Source organism: Anthonomus grandis, chromosome 3 (genome assembly GCF_022605725.1).
Source record: "Anthonomus grandis grandis chromosome 3, icAntGran1.3, whole genome shotgun sequence".
Taxonomy (NCBI): domain Eukaryota; kingdom Metazoa; phylum Arthropoda; class Insecta; order Coleoptera; family Curculionidae; genus Anthonomus; species Anthonomus grandis.
Window position 1 is genome coordinate 44549253 of NC_065548.1, and position 15849 is coordinate 44565101.

Sequence of the window (15849 nt, forward strand, 5' to 3'; positions counted from 1 at the left end):
AGTATTTAAAAATAGTCTTGCAAATATATTATAAACAATGTAGTGAAAATATGCACTTCTTCTAAAAAACTAATCTGTTTACAGCTAGTTTCCGGTGAAATTTGAAATATTTAAAGTTGTTTAGTCTTCAAAAATTGATTTTGTGTAACATTGGTAAATAATTTCGCTTGCTTATTGACGATTGTCACCGTTTCTTTGCTGGTTTTAAAATGGCTAAAACAAAAGAGTTATCGGTAGAAACAAAAGGTATTATCATTGGACTTCGTAAGGCTGGAAAGACTAACCGTCAAATTTCGACGGATTTGGGAATTCCAAGGCGGACTGTCGATTATAATGTTAGGAAATTCATCAGAGAAGGGACTATTAGCAACAAACCTCGATCGGGAAGGCCAAAGGCAACAAGTTCAAAGGAGGATTTAGATATTATAATTACAAGCAAACGCAATAGACGCCTTACCGCCCCTGAAATCACAGCAAAAATCAACAAGGCGTAAAAAAGCGGTCAGTGTTTCGACAGTAAAACGGCGACTTTATAATGCTGGTCTTAAAGGACGTTTAGCTGTATCAAAACCGCTACTGAAGGATGTTAATAAGAAGTAAAGACTTGAGTGGGCCCAATCACACAAAGAATGGACCATTGATGACTGGAAGAAAGTTCTCTGGAGTGACGAGTCGAAATTCGAGGTTTTTGGAACGAAGAGGCGAGTTTTTGTTCGCCGTTATGCCAATGAAAGGGTCGCTGAGAACTGTGCGGTCGCCTCAGTTAAACACGGTGGTAAAGAGTGGCACAAGATACCTCAGGAAACTTTGGACAAATTAATTAGAAGACTACCGAAACTCCAGATCAGGTATAGTTTAGGTTTAGGTATGGTTTACTTGATCAAGCTCCAAAATTGAGTATGTACAAAATACACGCAACATACTACATATACGCATTAAAATAAACTGCAAAATATATTACGATATTTAGCTGTTGGGGTTGAATTGTGAACGGGCCGGGAATATTAGCCAGAGTCGTGCGGTCAAAAATAGGAAATGCAATTATTTTATACGATTTATTATTATTATTATTTTAAATTTTTCTTCAAATAAACGAATATAAGTAAAATATTAACTTGTATTATACTTATATTCGGGGATCAATCACTAAATATCATAAAATATTTTGCAGTTTATTTTAATACGCATATGTAGTATGTGGATTGCATTTTGTACATACTCAATTTTGGAGCTTGACCAAGTAACTTCACCTAAACTATACTAGCTTAGGTAACTTCAGTTTACATGCTGTTCGACAATAAAGGTCTAATTCTGAGAACCCTTATGAGATCCCCTAATCCAGTGTAACTTTTGTTTACCTGTACTCTCCCACAATAGAGGCTGTAATAATAAAGAATTGGCCAGACATCGGCATGAATGAACAGCATGAACTTAAAATAAGGGGCAGTAACTATGCGTATTTTTAAAAAGGTTTGAACGATGATAGATATTTGATTTAATTTTATCAAGCATCCAACAAAGTATTTTATTATAAGGGATATACTTTTATCTTAAGGGATACATATTTACACATAAAATCACTATTCCATCACTATAAGGGATATTTTGTTACATACCTCTTGAAAAGGAATCAGATTTGCTTTAAAATGGCGTTTCTATTTCTCTATGGTCAAGAAAGCTAAAATAAAACAAATTTTCTTATTAACTATTAAAAAAAACCTGCTTAATATCTTAAAGGTTACTATATGGATTATTTATATTTTTATAGTTGCGGCAGTTAGAAATAGAAAATAGAAACTTAGAACGACAGACCGCTAAACCCTTCGGCTCTACCAAAAGCAAAGCCTTCGATCGATTGGAAAAATCGTATGATCGAGTAGATCGTGTGGAAAAGTATGAATCGGATTCTTCAGTACCTGAGGTTGAAAAATACGAAAGCGAAAACAGAGAGTTAAAGATTAAGATTTCTAGACTAGAAGCAGGTAAGTTGTATTTCCAAAATTATGACATAGTCTATAAACCATACTATTTAAAGACATATCTTAGCAATATTAGGATTTACGTCAATTTTCTCAATACTCTTGTTATGTCATGGCTTACAGCTGACTCTGATCAGGTGTAAGCCATAATTATATTCCTTTAAAATATTAATAGTAAGATAACAGTCAAAGTGGCGAAAATATTTTTTAATATGGAACTAAATAAGTTACGCAAGGTTGTCGTTCTCCCCGCAATAAAAGGGTATAACAGTATTATTAATTATTATGGGAAGAATGACATCCTTGTTTAAGTTATATATTTTTTAAATAACTTTTTATGTATTTTGGGGACACCTTCCATATTCATCATCGTTGTACAAGATGCTGAATTGTTGAATTTTAAGGCAATGGGAAGCCCAAGGGGATGTTATGCATATAGGGCTCCTAAACGAAGGTGAACTTTTATTGATGATGTCGAATTGATAACAGGGAAAGTAGATTTGATGGTCATTACTTTAAAGGAAGTCCTGAATTACCTTATATATTCTAGCTTTATGGAGACTGATTTCATAAAAGCATTAGACAATAGAAGGTTATGAAAATGTAAATACGTTAATTATTCTCCTAGTTTTTGTACTAATTTGTTCGTATTTTGGAGTCTAAGTGGGGTCTTGTCGACTTATCTATCTCCGATTTAACTATCTCCGATTTTGCAATATTTTAAAATTTTAGCAGAAAGAGTACTTTGAAAAGATTATTCACATAGAACGCTAAATAATAATATTAATTTCCTTTAAAATATGCTGAAATAGGTGTCTATTCTAGTCTATTTGATGATCGAAACTCGTTGCCATTAATAGATCCGTTGTCAAACTTTTGACATATACACTCGCAGTTGCCAATTTGTGTATATTTTCTATAATAAACAGAATTATGATGTTAAATCTCAACGTAAGTAATAAGAAACAAACACGTCTAAAAAGTGTATCCTAAATAAAAAGAGAAAACACGGAAGAGGTCTAGCCAAAATAGAGCAGTGTTTTCACATTATAATAGTGAACGGGTTTCATTATTTGTACACAAGCTAATAATCAGAGTTAAAACATTCATATTTTATGCAGAGTTTCGTAGCCTCTATATTTTTTGTAACATTTTGAAATTCTATTCGTATATAGAGGGTATATAGAGGGCTCGTAAATGTCGAGCACATTGAGGGGCGCAAACCCGTAAGCCCCTGCTCGAGGTCCTAACACAAAGCAATTTATCCCAACCCAATCCAGCATAGCCCAATCCAACCCAACCCCTCATGTTACGGGATTTGGGTCCAGGGATCGACTGGTGCTCTGCCTAACACAAAACTATGGTTATTTTGAACACCTGATGCACTGAAAATGTTTCACTTCTATATTATTCCGATTAACTTTTTTGTTTTTTTATGCAATTTATTATTTTGCTTAATATTCCGGTATGTTAAGATGTTCGATTTAAGGACATGGTATGTTATGCATGGTATGTTAAGGACTTCGACTAAAAGCTGACTTTTGTTATTAAGATTTGATCTAAACCATTCAAGTCTTTTCTCTGAACCGGTAGTGCTGCATTATTTGTTTTTGGTACTCTGCAGCCTTTTTCTAATCAATATTTATGGGATCTTAGATATTTCTCTTATCTTGGATAACGTGTAGTGCAATTAGACGAAAATTGAAAATATTCTTCACCTCCTTTATGCATCGGAATAATATATGCCCTCTTTAGGCGGCTTTCAGTCTTTTTTTTTTAAATGACTTATTGCATATGGCATTACATTAAGACATTACAGAACATTGCATTAAGCCAATTGCAAAATTCAAGCCTTCTTGCGCTGCCTCCTGGCTTAAGTTCTTAGCTAAGATGGATCTACCGGGTGGCGCATCGAAAACGAAACAGAGCCAATTACAGGCAGTCCATTAACTTTTTAAAAAAACGCTCGGACCCGTCGATTTTATTTTCGAGGGGGACACTTAATAATCACAAAATCACTTTCCCACCTACAACCCCCTAAGCGGGGGTGGCACTACCCCTAAAATCTTAAATGGAAAGGGGGGTCGAGTGATACCTCATTGGAAAGGTCCTTTAATTCTCTTTACAAGGGTACTTGTGGTTTGACGCAATTTAAGTAAGTACTTTTTAAAATTTTCGCATTTAAACCTTAAAAGGTAATTTTCAATATTTTTACTTTATCATAGACTACTAAAGGTACTTTTAAGAAAAACAATGCCAGGCAGTAGGACAAAGCCATCAAGTATTATTAAATTATGAGACAGCTCTATCATATTACAGAATATTTTGACTTTAAGTCTAGTCATTCAAAAAATTATCGCAAAAATAGATTTAAAAAGAATTTGCTTAAGTGTTAGCTTATAATAAATGTTCAAAATGGCTACCTCCATTCTCCATACAATAAAAAAGATTTTGCTCAAAGCGTTGTCGCACGTTCTGCAATACTTCAGGCGTGATTTGAAGACACTCATTTACAATTCTGCCTTGTAAATCTTCTAACGAAGTGGGTTCAGTCTCATAAACTTTGCTTTTTAAGTGACCCCAAGGAAAAAAGTCTAGAGGTGATAAATCTGGCGATCGTGGAGGCCATTCAATAGCACCTCTTCTTCCAATCCATCGTCCTGGAAACGTCCGATCCAAATATTCTCGCACGAATAACGTATAATGTGGTGGGGCACCATCCTGCTGAAACATCATTCTATCCTCATCGTATCTGTCATTTTGAGTTTCAATTATAGCTGTCAATGCTGGATCAATGGCCTATTGTAATAGCTCTAAGTACATTTCACCTGTCAGATTTCCAGGTAAAAAAAATGGAGCAACTATATTATCACCAAAGATACCTGCCCAGACATTTAACTTTTATGGGTATTGGGTGTGTACCTCACGATACACTCTAGGATTATTGTCGGACCAATATAGGCAGTTATGACAATTGACCAAGCCATTCAGGAAAAAAGAGCTTTCATCAGAGAAACGCGTATTAAACAAAAAATTTGGGTCATTAATAATTCGTTCACTCATAATTTCACTAAACTGTGATCGCCGATCGAAATCATCTTCATTCGAGATTGCGTTTCGAGAATTCAAGAGAACCCGGAATGTACACGACTGGGAAACTATAAAAGGTTGCGAAATCTTACGTTGTCTATGCTACGAAGGAGAAAAAACTATATTTATCTAATAAGGTACCTGCGGCAAATAAGGCCCAGTTAAGGAAAAAATGCTTTATTGTTTAATATTGTGTATTGTTATTTTATATTGCTAAATTTAAAGAAAAACAGGACAATCCAAATATTGAAAATATAAAGCCCTTTTAACAAAATAATATATTAATTAAAAAGTATTGTTTTGATTAGGCTTTTGACAAGCTTTGTAAAAAAATATGAAAGTGGGCCTTACTATCCGAATGTTCGGTAAAGAAGGCCCCATTAAATTAATGATGTCGGTTAAAAAGGCCCATCAAATAATAAAAATATAAACGTTAAAAATACATTTCTAACCAAGAAACAAATTTGACCAATAAAATCTAAGAGCAGTTTGGGCAGATAAAGTCGTCATCATCATCTTGTGAGAAGCCAACACACGCCTCGTGACACCAGGTCCCGCAGGCTATGCACTGTCTTATGTCGATTTTATCTTGTGTCTTTGTGTCAAACAAAACAAAACAAAACGAAGAGTAATTGAAGGATTACTTCTAAAGTCCTTCTTCCAATACCTTTTGAAGATGACGGTATCGGCTCCTTAGAAGCAGATATTTTGGATGGTTTCGTGGTGGGTTCGGTAACTGATGCAAAAAGATCTTTAGTCATTGCTTGTGCTCTATAGTTAAGTGATTTTTTCCTTGCTATGTTAGTTTTTCTTTTTAAAAGTTCAGGGGTTGGTAGTGATTCTTTAACAGATTTATTAAGATGGTCACATGTTTTGAGTAGAGGTAGTGTTAGTAGAGGTTACTTAGAGGTAGTAGTAGCTTGGGGGTTTTGTTTATTTTGGAATTTCTCATCATCTCCTTTAACGTGGATAAAGGCATGTGATGTTCAGGGTCATCTGAGTCTTAGTCACGTGGCAGATTATTGATACTGCTCACAACGGTAACATTTGTTGGTTCCGGAATTATGTTAATTTCCTGCTGAGGCTGTTCAATATTTTCTGGAGGACGTTGAGTGGCTAACGATGGGGCAAACGCTGATTCAGGTATGACACTTGGATCCAGTGGAAACGTACTAGTGGCTCTAAATCCATTGACTATATTTTCGGGAGTCATACATTTGCTCAAGACTGTGGAGAAAATATAATCAGTATTGTTAATGATATTAGGTTTAAAGAGGATTCAAAGGAAATAACTTGCCTAACTCTTTTAGATCTAAGTAAAGCATTTGATACCATAGATCACCAAATGCTTTTGGCAAAACTGCACTATTATGGTTTTTCGGCAAATGCCATAAATTTTTTTAGCTCTTATCTTAAAGATCGGTTACATTGTGTCCGAACGGTGAATGATGGTGAATTTAAATTTTCAAGGTTTTTGTCATTTAAAAAAGGGGTGCCTCAGGGTTCCATATTAGGCCCCTTACTTTTCTCTTTATATGTTGCTGATATGAATCAGTGCATCGAAAATTCTAAGCTGCACCAATTTGCTGACGACTCCCAAATTTATAATTCTTTTAAAATATCAGATGCTCAGGTGGCACAGAATAAAATTAACGCCGACTTAAATCAGATTGCTTTGTTTGCTGAAAACCATAACCTCAAATTAAATGCTTCAAAGTCATGTGCAATGTTTTTTTCACAAAATAAAAGTCATCTTCTAGATTGCATGGAAAATTTTAAAATTAATATTAATGGAACAGCTATACCAACCGTTGCGGAAAAACGTAATCTAGGGGTTATATTCGATTCAAATCTCAGCTTTGCCTCCCACATTAAGAACAAAATTAAAATTGCTTACGGTCGTTTAAAAAACTTATATCAATACAAAAATCAGTTACCATCAAACACCAAATATTTGCTTTGCAATTCGCTTGTACTGTCTTTGGTGGATTATGCGGACATTGTGTATGGCGACTCACTAACCGTATCTCTGTCAAGGACGGTGCAGAAACTGCAAAATAGTTGTATGCGTTTTTCCTTTAATATATCGTATAGAGACCACATTACTCCTTATCTAAATTCACATTTTATATTAAATATGAGAAATAGAAGAAAGTGTCATATGTATAATTTAATTTACAAAATAATTAAATCAGGTCAGCCGCCATATTTAAGAGACTTATTTTTTCACCATGATTATATACACAATATAAGAAATCCAAACTTAATTAGAATTCCATTTCATCGAACATGAGGTTTTAAAAAATCATTCCAGTATGTAGGCATTCATATGTGGAACAAGTTACCGGATTACATTAAAAATAGTTCACCAAAGAAATTTATTGCATATGTTAAAGAAATCCTTCTTAATTCTCAACTAACATAGGCATTTTAACAAATTCACACCACCAAATGTTTATTAAAAATATAATTTAATTATTTTTATTTAATTGCAACCATATTATTTTTGAGTTCTTACTTTTTAAATCAACACTGGTCTTGTTGATCTTGCAGGCATAAAAATAAAATTTTAAATGGTTCATTTTGGAATATCTATTCATTTTTGCGTCGTGTTGCCCTGGTTTTCCAGCCTCGGCTCGTGTTTTTTGCCGCCCTTCCTCCTCTCTGTCTATTGCACAGATGGTACCTATATTAATGTATATGATATAGTAAATTATTACACTATATTTTTTTTTGTTTTTAGCTTTTATATGTTTTTAGGGTTTAATGACTTATTTTCTTAATAATTATAATTGGGAAAGTCTTTATTCTTCTTTTAGTTGTAATTAGGTTAGTATGTTTTAACGGTCTGAGCAGCACATGCGCGCTAGCTCGTGTATGTGTTATCGGTTGTTTTTATAATCGCAGTTCAGTCCGCATTACTCTTAGCATTGTGTAAATTCTTGTAATAAAAAAATGTAATTTTCTATGTACAATGTTTAAGTGGTAATAAAAGTCTTTTGAATTTGAATTTGAATTTGAATAATCAAAGCGACTTTTATTAAGACGTCGGTCTGGATGCATATCCCAGTATCGAAGAAGCTATACTCGAACGAGCGATATACAGCTTTGTCCAACGGTTGGAGCTCGTGGGTGGTATTCGACGGCAAACAAAACAGTCTAAATCCCACTTGGTCTGCAGCATCAACGATTGAAATATCTAGGTGGCTAGAAGCTCCGTCAAAGATAAGTACAGCCGGTTAAATATGATCATAGAAGGTATGGAATTCCCCAAAGCATTGCAGCATCCTGCAATGGTCACGTTCTCGGCATGTTCAGGTGCTACGATATGGATGCGCTTGGCACCTCTGTTCGCAATAATTTGTTGCTGGTGGTGGATGGTCAACCTGCAACCTTTTTCATCCATATTAAAGAGATTTTGGGGATTCTGTTGAATATTTATTTCTCTGTAAATATCAGAGAGCTTGGCAAAATAATCATTTACTATGAATTTATTGAGCTTTTGAGCTTTCCGTCTAGCAAGATGTGGGTTGCGCTTCAAGAACCCGTAAAGCCAAACTTTTCCAGCTACACCTTTAGACGTGCGAAACGGGTGTTTAATGTTATTGTCAACACAGAATTTAAAAGCCGATCGTCTCACTAACAGGGGAGTTAAAGGCATGCCAATTTCACACAAACGAATGATTCTTTCCGAAAATTGATTTTCCTGATTTGCCGTTAAAATGCTAGATCTACCCATCTTTTTTATAGCGTTTCCAGATTGTATGTGGTTCCGTAGGATTCTTCTCGGAATTTTGTAATGTTCTGCGGCTTGTCTTTGTGACATGGTTTGAGTTTGTATGGCATTTTGTAGCGTTTTATTTTTCTACTCCTTATGTTCACTAACGCTCCATTGATATTTCATTAATTTCAATAATTACATTAATAATTTCAGTTAACTTCTTTTATTCATATTTCTTTAAATTCACACTGTCAATGACACATTACTACTGTAACGCATCACTCTCCTGGTTTAATTATCCATGCTTTCTGTTGACGGTCCGTCACTTTTCTGATTGGTCTTAATTAATGTTTTCTCTGATTGGCTGATATTGACAGCTCAGGCGAGAGGTGGGGTCGTTACTGATTTAGTTGGTACTGGGTCCATTTTTGGAGCCTTCGAGGACTTGTTCCCGTGTCGCAGGTAGGAGCGCACGTAAAAGGCCAGTTTTTTATTTCCGAAGTTTGTGAAGTAGGAAGTGGCCAATATGGTTTGTAATTTATAGTCCTTAATCTTGTTCCTTTAGGGAACCGTTTAATTCATAATTCTGGTGCAGGATGCCCAAGATTTTGATGGATAGAGAATGAAACTTAGCAAGGGTTTTACTTTTCCGTTTTCCTCTTTATTCTTCTTCAATTGTTGATGGCTGCAGGCTTTTGATTTCCCCGGGAAATTGCTGAAAGCGGTGGAGCTGGAGCTAGAGTTAGAGCTAGTATTAGAGATTCCCAGTCCAGATAGCTGAGCTACAAATGGCATACATTCACAGCCTCGATTTTGAAGGCTAGCCCTTCATTTCTTGGAGGAATTTACAGGCCAGTTTATTCCATTCATTTAAATATTACTAACCATAGATTTGTCTCACTTATCTAAATTTTTATTAATATACCTTTTATTTGAACTTAACGTTACAAATATTTAATGAATATCATAATTTAATACATCAATTTCTTATCTATAATTTTAGTGATTTTTGTTCAGTATTTTTCAGTACCTTTTTTGGTAGTTAAGTAGATATAACTCGGTTAAGGCTGATATGCCTTAGGTAAAAAGGTTCATGAACTTTCCCCTGCGTACTACAAATATATACAAAAAAACTTTAATAATTGCAATTTATTTTTCAAGTGCTGAAATCTACCTAATAGCGAAATCATAATTTAAATGTTACTTTTGTCAAACTTATTTTAATCATATCAACATTATTCATATTTTAATTCATAATAAATTATTAACATTTAACAGATTAGAACATGAGGTGTATACATGTCTTTGATGTAAATATAATTTGGTTGTATTGTTAAGATATTTTTTTTTGCCTCTTTAAAGCTACTTTATCCAGGGTCATTTAATTGTTAATTGAAACCTATATACCAAATCTTTTTCTTAGTTTTCTTTCATTTATAAAAAAAATAAGTGGCGCCCTCTTATTTAATAGTTATAATCAAGTTTAGATACTTTAATAGCCAGTCATAAGTGAACCTTCGAACAATCCCAAGCCTCCAATAATTCTGAGCTACCGTCTGCAAACTCTTGGCAAAATAGTAACACTGTAAAGTTAACGCCACAATTTATGGCAGACTGAAGTTGCTCTGACGTCCATATTGCACGTTTTGTTCTTTCTCCTGGCATTTTAGGTATCCTTCTGGAGAGAAATTAAAGATAGAAACCTTGTCGTTTAATAAGACCTACAATTTATTCGGTGGGCCTTTATTTCCGAATTGGCAATTTTTATTTAAAATCTAAATAATTAAAAACTTATTTACCTTTTTGACTAGATTTTTACATCAAAAGATGCTCTGTGAAACAGAGAATGTAAGAAACTCAAACAGTAGAACCAAAAAGTTCGTTAAGTCAAAAAAAATTACGAAAATGTGGCACACGAGAATTATAAAACGGACAATCGCGACACATCAACTCCGTAGACAATTTAACACCGTTCCCGCTGGGAAACGAAAAATGAAAAGAAGAAAAGAAATGTGTTAAAAAACACGCGAGAACTTCCTGCGTGCTGCTTCCTATAGATATACCACATATTACTATTCCTGTTCGTTATAGTAATATGTAGTATATCTAAGGAGGGGAGTAATTCGACGTTGTCAGATTTGGGTTATAGTTTTAAATATTAAAGATATGGTCTGTGGGCCTTGTTGACCGCCGGGCTTTATTTGCCGCAGGTACCTTATATGGAGGTAGTCATGTAACCAAAAAAAAACAGAACGGTTTTTTTAAAAAAAAAAAAACGTTTTTTATTGTAAAAAAAACGAAGCCTTCGGTTTTTTTTGTTTTAATTGTTTTTTTTTTTAAATCTGGGTTTTTATGTCGGAACTGTTTACTTATTGCCAAAAATATTATAAAAGGTAGGTATAATATCAAATATTTATATATCAAAGTTAGTCTTATTTAGTTTCTTTGTTTCTTAAATAATTTATTTAAAAAAACAACCTATTATTAATTAAAAACATTTATTTTTATTCAAAGCCTTTAAATGAATCATCACTGGATTCGCTATCCATATCTTCAAGCTCTGAAGGTTCACCCTCTTCATTATTTATTTCTGAATCCATTTCTGCCTCAGAACTGGATATGATCATTGCTTCTGGTTCAGAAACTACTGCAGGATTGATTGTTAAGCTAGAGCCAGCAGTAGGCTCTGAACTGGATGATTCCTCAAGTTGACTCATTAATTTTAGGTTATGCGCTATATATACGATTTTTGAGGCTCTGTTGTTGGTGAGCCTATTTCAATGCAATTCGGGACACCCTGTATATTTTCTTTATTATAATTTATATTCTTTCTTGAGTTTTCAGAGTTTTAATACTAACTAAGTAACTAATACATACCTTTTGCCTCGATTTTTTCTTGTATTGTTTGTAATGGTCCAATTTTTTGGTGCTTTCCGTCAGTCAGTCCATATTTTAATTTAATTTCTTCTGGGCATTTTTGGCACTTTTTAATGTGCCCTACCATACGTGTCCCATTTTTAGACAATTGAAGAGCACAAAACATGCACTCTACTTGAGGAGTTTTGCTCTGAGTTTTTATCGTTTTAAAGAGGGAATACACTTTACAATTTTTCCTTCCCCGGGAATCACGCGAAGAACTCGAAGACATTGTAAATATTTAATGTTTGTCAATATACAGCAGGTATTAAATAATTAAATAACATAAGACGCAGGAAAAATGCTTTTGATTGTAAACCTATTTACTAAATCAGACTTACTTAAATAAGCACGAAACGCAAACAGTTTTGCAGTAAGACTGGTAAATCACAAAATAAAACCAGAACACCTGCAAAAGCAGATCGGTAATTCCCCCGGTTTTTAATTTTCAACGAAGACGAACGACGAATGACGAGCGAAATTTCGGTGATTTCCCGAAGGCAAGGCAATGATGCTAACGTTAAATAAAAAAAAATTAGTAAGTAGGGATGTCATTTTTTGGTGAAACACCGGTTTTTTAGTAACCGGTTATTTTATTATGAAATAAAACTATCCGGTTATAACTGACATAAAACACCGGTTATTGCAAATATCCGGTTCTTAAAAAAATATTATTTTCTCTATGGTTTACTTGGTAATATATATGGTGATTTTTTTTTTCTCTTCTGCTCTTTTTTGTTGTGGATTAATGGCCATTTCCATCAGGCACATTGTATACTTAAGTTAAGTGTGACTTAAGCTAAGCCGAGCTTAAAGATAGAAAATTTACATTGCATTCGATACTTAACTTTTAAGTAAACTTAAAATCTGTTTGGTGGAAATGGCCAAAGGTTACGTTCAGACAGAGGCGAATGCGATTTTTTTTAGCAATTTTTTTTTAATTGGTCGGATTTGAATGGATTATAATGGAAATAGTGATATCTCGGGTCTATAACCGTATACCCGGTTATAAACAAAGTGAAAAAATAACCGGTTATAATCGGAGTTAAAAAATAATCGGTTTTAACCTTTATTATTTATTTTATTGACATCCCTTTTGGTAAGGCAGTAAAAGTTTTATTTTTAAATTTTTGCTAAAAACTACGTAAAACTGCTAGTTTTTTAATATTTTGTCAAAATAATATTGGAATGGGCGTTTTTAACCATAAACAATTTCAAAATATTAATCCTCTGCATATTACTAACGGAAGCTAATAAAAAACAATAAAAAACAAAAAAAACGCGTTTTTAATTGGTTTTTTTTTTAACGGTTTTTTTTAATTAAAAAAAAACGTGTTTTTTTACATCACTACCTGGAGGACTCTTAAATCTTTTAATGTTTGTTCACATAATGATTTGAATATTCCGGATAATTTACTTAATCCTAACGATATAAACTCATTTTTCTGTGAATTTTTGTAGAATACGTCAGCCTGTTCTTCTAAAATTAATTTTTACAATCAAAATATTTTCAACGACAATACTCAGCTTAATTTTAATTTACCTAGTGTTACTCAAATTAATAAAATACTAAATGGTACAAAAACAAATGCTTCGGGGGTAGATGGAATTAGTGCCAAATTACTTAAATATTGCAGTCCCTTCTTGGATGTTTACATTGCACACATAGTCAATTGTTGTATAGAACAAAATTATTTTCCTAATCAGTGGAAATTATCAATAGGTAAGCCACTTCCCAAAGTAAAAAATCCAACTATGGTGATCTAAGAATAATTAGTATATTACCGGCTTTGTCAAAGGTTTTCGAAAGGGTTCTGTACAATTAGTTGATTAAGTACTGCGGTGTGAATAAAATTATCCCGGAGACTCATTGTGGCTTTAGAGAGGATTTTAGTACTGATGTTGCCCTAATTTGAGTTACTGATGACATAATAACGTCAATCGATAAAAAGTTGTCTACTGCTTTGATTCTGTTAGACTTTTCGAAAGCTTTTGACACGATCAACCACCGAAACTGAAATTTTATGGGCTTTTGGATGGTTCGGTGTTGTTGATTAAATCATATATTTATAACAGATTTCAAAAAATATTTTCTAATAATTTTTTTTCCAAAGAAGCTAGATTTTTTTCAGGCGTACCTCAAGGGACAATCCTGGGACCATTATTATGCATAATCATTAAAGTACTGGAAACTGAGAGCTTTTGCCGATGATACCCAGGTTTATCTTCACTTCAATCGTCAGGATTATTTGCATGTATCTTCTTTAATAAACCAGGACCTGAATTTACTTAACCAGGCTACTTCTTGCCATAATCTAAAACTTAACCCTCTTAAATCAAATGTTATGATTTTTGGACCTAATAAAGATTTTCTTAAAAATAATTTAAATATCTTATTTATTGATGTTTCTCTTCCCAAGATGGATCGCGCAAAAAATTTAGGCATTGTCTTGGATACTGAGCTTGGGTCTCGCGAATATGTTAAATTGTTAATTCAGAAGTCATTTTTATTGTTGAAAATTTTATATAATAGTCGTCAGGTTCTTAGTTTTCATTTGAGGAAAATGTTTTGTGAGACCTGTCCAACTTCAACTACTGTGATTTTATATATGGTCCTTGCTTAGACATTCCAGATAAAAATCGTATTCAGAATGTTCAAAATACTTGCTCACGGCTAATATTTGGATTACGAAAATAAGATCACATTTCACACACATTTAAAGAGCTTAACTGGTTGAGGATGGACAGGCGCAGAGAGTTACACTTAGGTACTTTTTTATTTAAAGTTGTATTAAGCCCCTCCCTTCCCTCCACTTTACGGAATACATTTTTTTCCTCGTTCAAACATTCACACAAGAGTGATCCGATTTCCTGAGAGGATGACACCTCCTCGTCATTTGACTGCAATGTTTCAACGTTCTTTTACATACAATGCTATTAAACTCTACAATAACCTAACAACTGAATTGTCAACTTTAGATCAGAAGTCATTTAAATCAAAGTTTAAGAAATATCTTTTACATTTAACCTTCAACCCGTAATTTCGGCCTTTAATTATTTATTTTATTTTTGGCCATTTTTTAAATTTTATATTTAGCTATTTTATATATATATATATATATATATATATATATATATATACAGGGTGACAATTTCAAGAGTAGCCATGGCTTATAATTTTTAAACCGTAAAAGATATAAAAAAATGCTTAAAACCGTTTCTATAGTAACAAGGGGGAACCAAAATGATGAATTTTTTAGGGATATACTATCATCCCCCTAACCCCCAGAGCCACCCCCTTAAAAATTTTAAATTGGAAGGGTAGTCGAGTGATACCTTGTTTGAAAGGTCTATTAATTCCCTATATTATGCGACCCTACTTATAATAATCAATGCATTTATTTTAGAGTTATGCCAATTTTAATATTTTATTAAAGGTTATTTAAGTGTTTTTTAATTTCTTATAAAATTAACATATTTTGAAAATGTCATAAAATATTTAACATTTGAACATTAGTACAAATGGTTAAGAACTAGGAAAACACTCTGCAATATTGCGTTTATTCTATTTTTAAAACAATAAAAATCTGCATTGAACTTTAATTATTTTATTAAATGCTCAAAGTGGCATCCATTATTTTGCAAGCAAAAGTATAATCTGTTTTCAAACTCTTGACGAACATTTCTAAAAACTTCAGTTGTTAATAATCGGCACTCTTGTGTAATTCTTTGTTTTAGCTCCTCAATGGTGGCAGGCTGCGTTTTGAAAACGACCGATTTTAGGTGACCCCAAAGAAAAAAATCGAGAGGGGTGAGATCTGGCGATCTTGGCGGCCACTCAATAGGTCCTCTTCTACCAATCCATTGGTCTGGATAATGATTATCTGGCCACTCTCTAACAGGCAATACATAATGTGGTGGGGCCCCATCTTGTTGAAAATGCAATAAATTTTCATCAAGAACAAGATCTCCATTTTCATCCCTTTGGTTTTCCAATTCCAACTAAAGGCTCAACAGTTGTTTCTAACATTTCAGCATAAATTTCTCCATTTAGATTATCATCAATAAACAATGGCCCAATTATATTATTCCCTAGAATTCCGGCCCACACATTTATTTTTTGGGGATATTGGGTGTGCCCTT

General features: G+C 33.5%; 1 protein-coding gene across 3 annotated transcripts in view; it reads left to right on the forward strand.

Annotated features, from left to right (window-relative positions):
- Positions 1-15849, forward strand: part of LOC126734717 (rootletin) — a 439794-nt gene that overhangs the window by 395186 nt on the left and 28759 nt on the right. For all 3 annotated transcript variants that reach the window (XM_050438438.1, XM_050438437.1, XM_050438439.1), the window contains exon 29: positions 1769-1982. In XM_050438438.1, coding sequence (XP_050294395.1) covers positions 1769-1982 — 214 coding nt within the window. The remainder of the gene's footprint in view (positions 1-1768; positions 1983-15849) is intronic.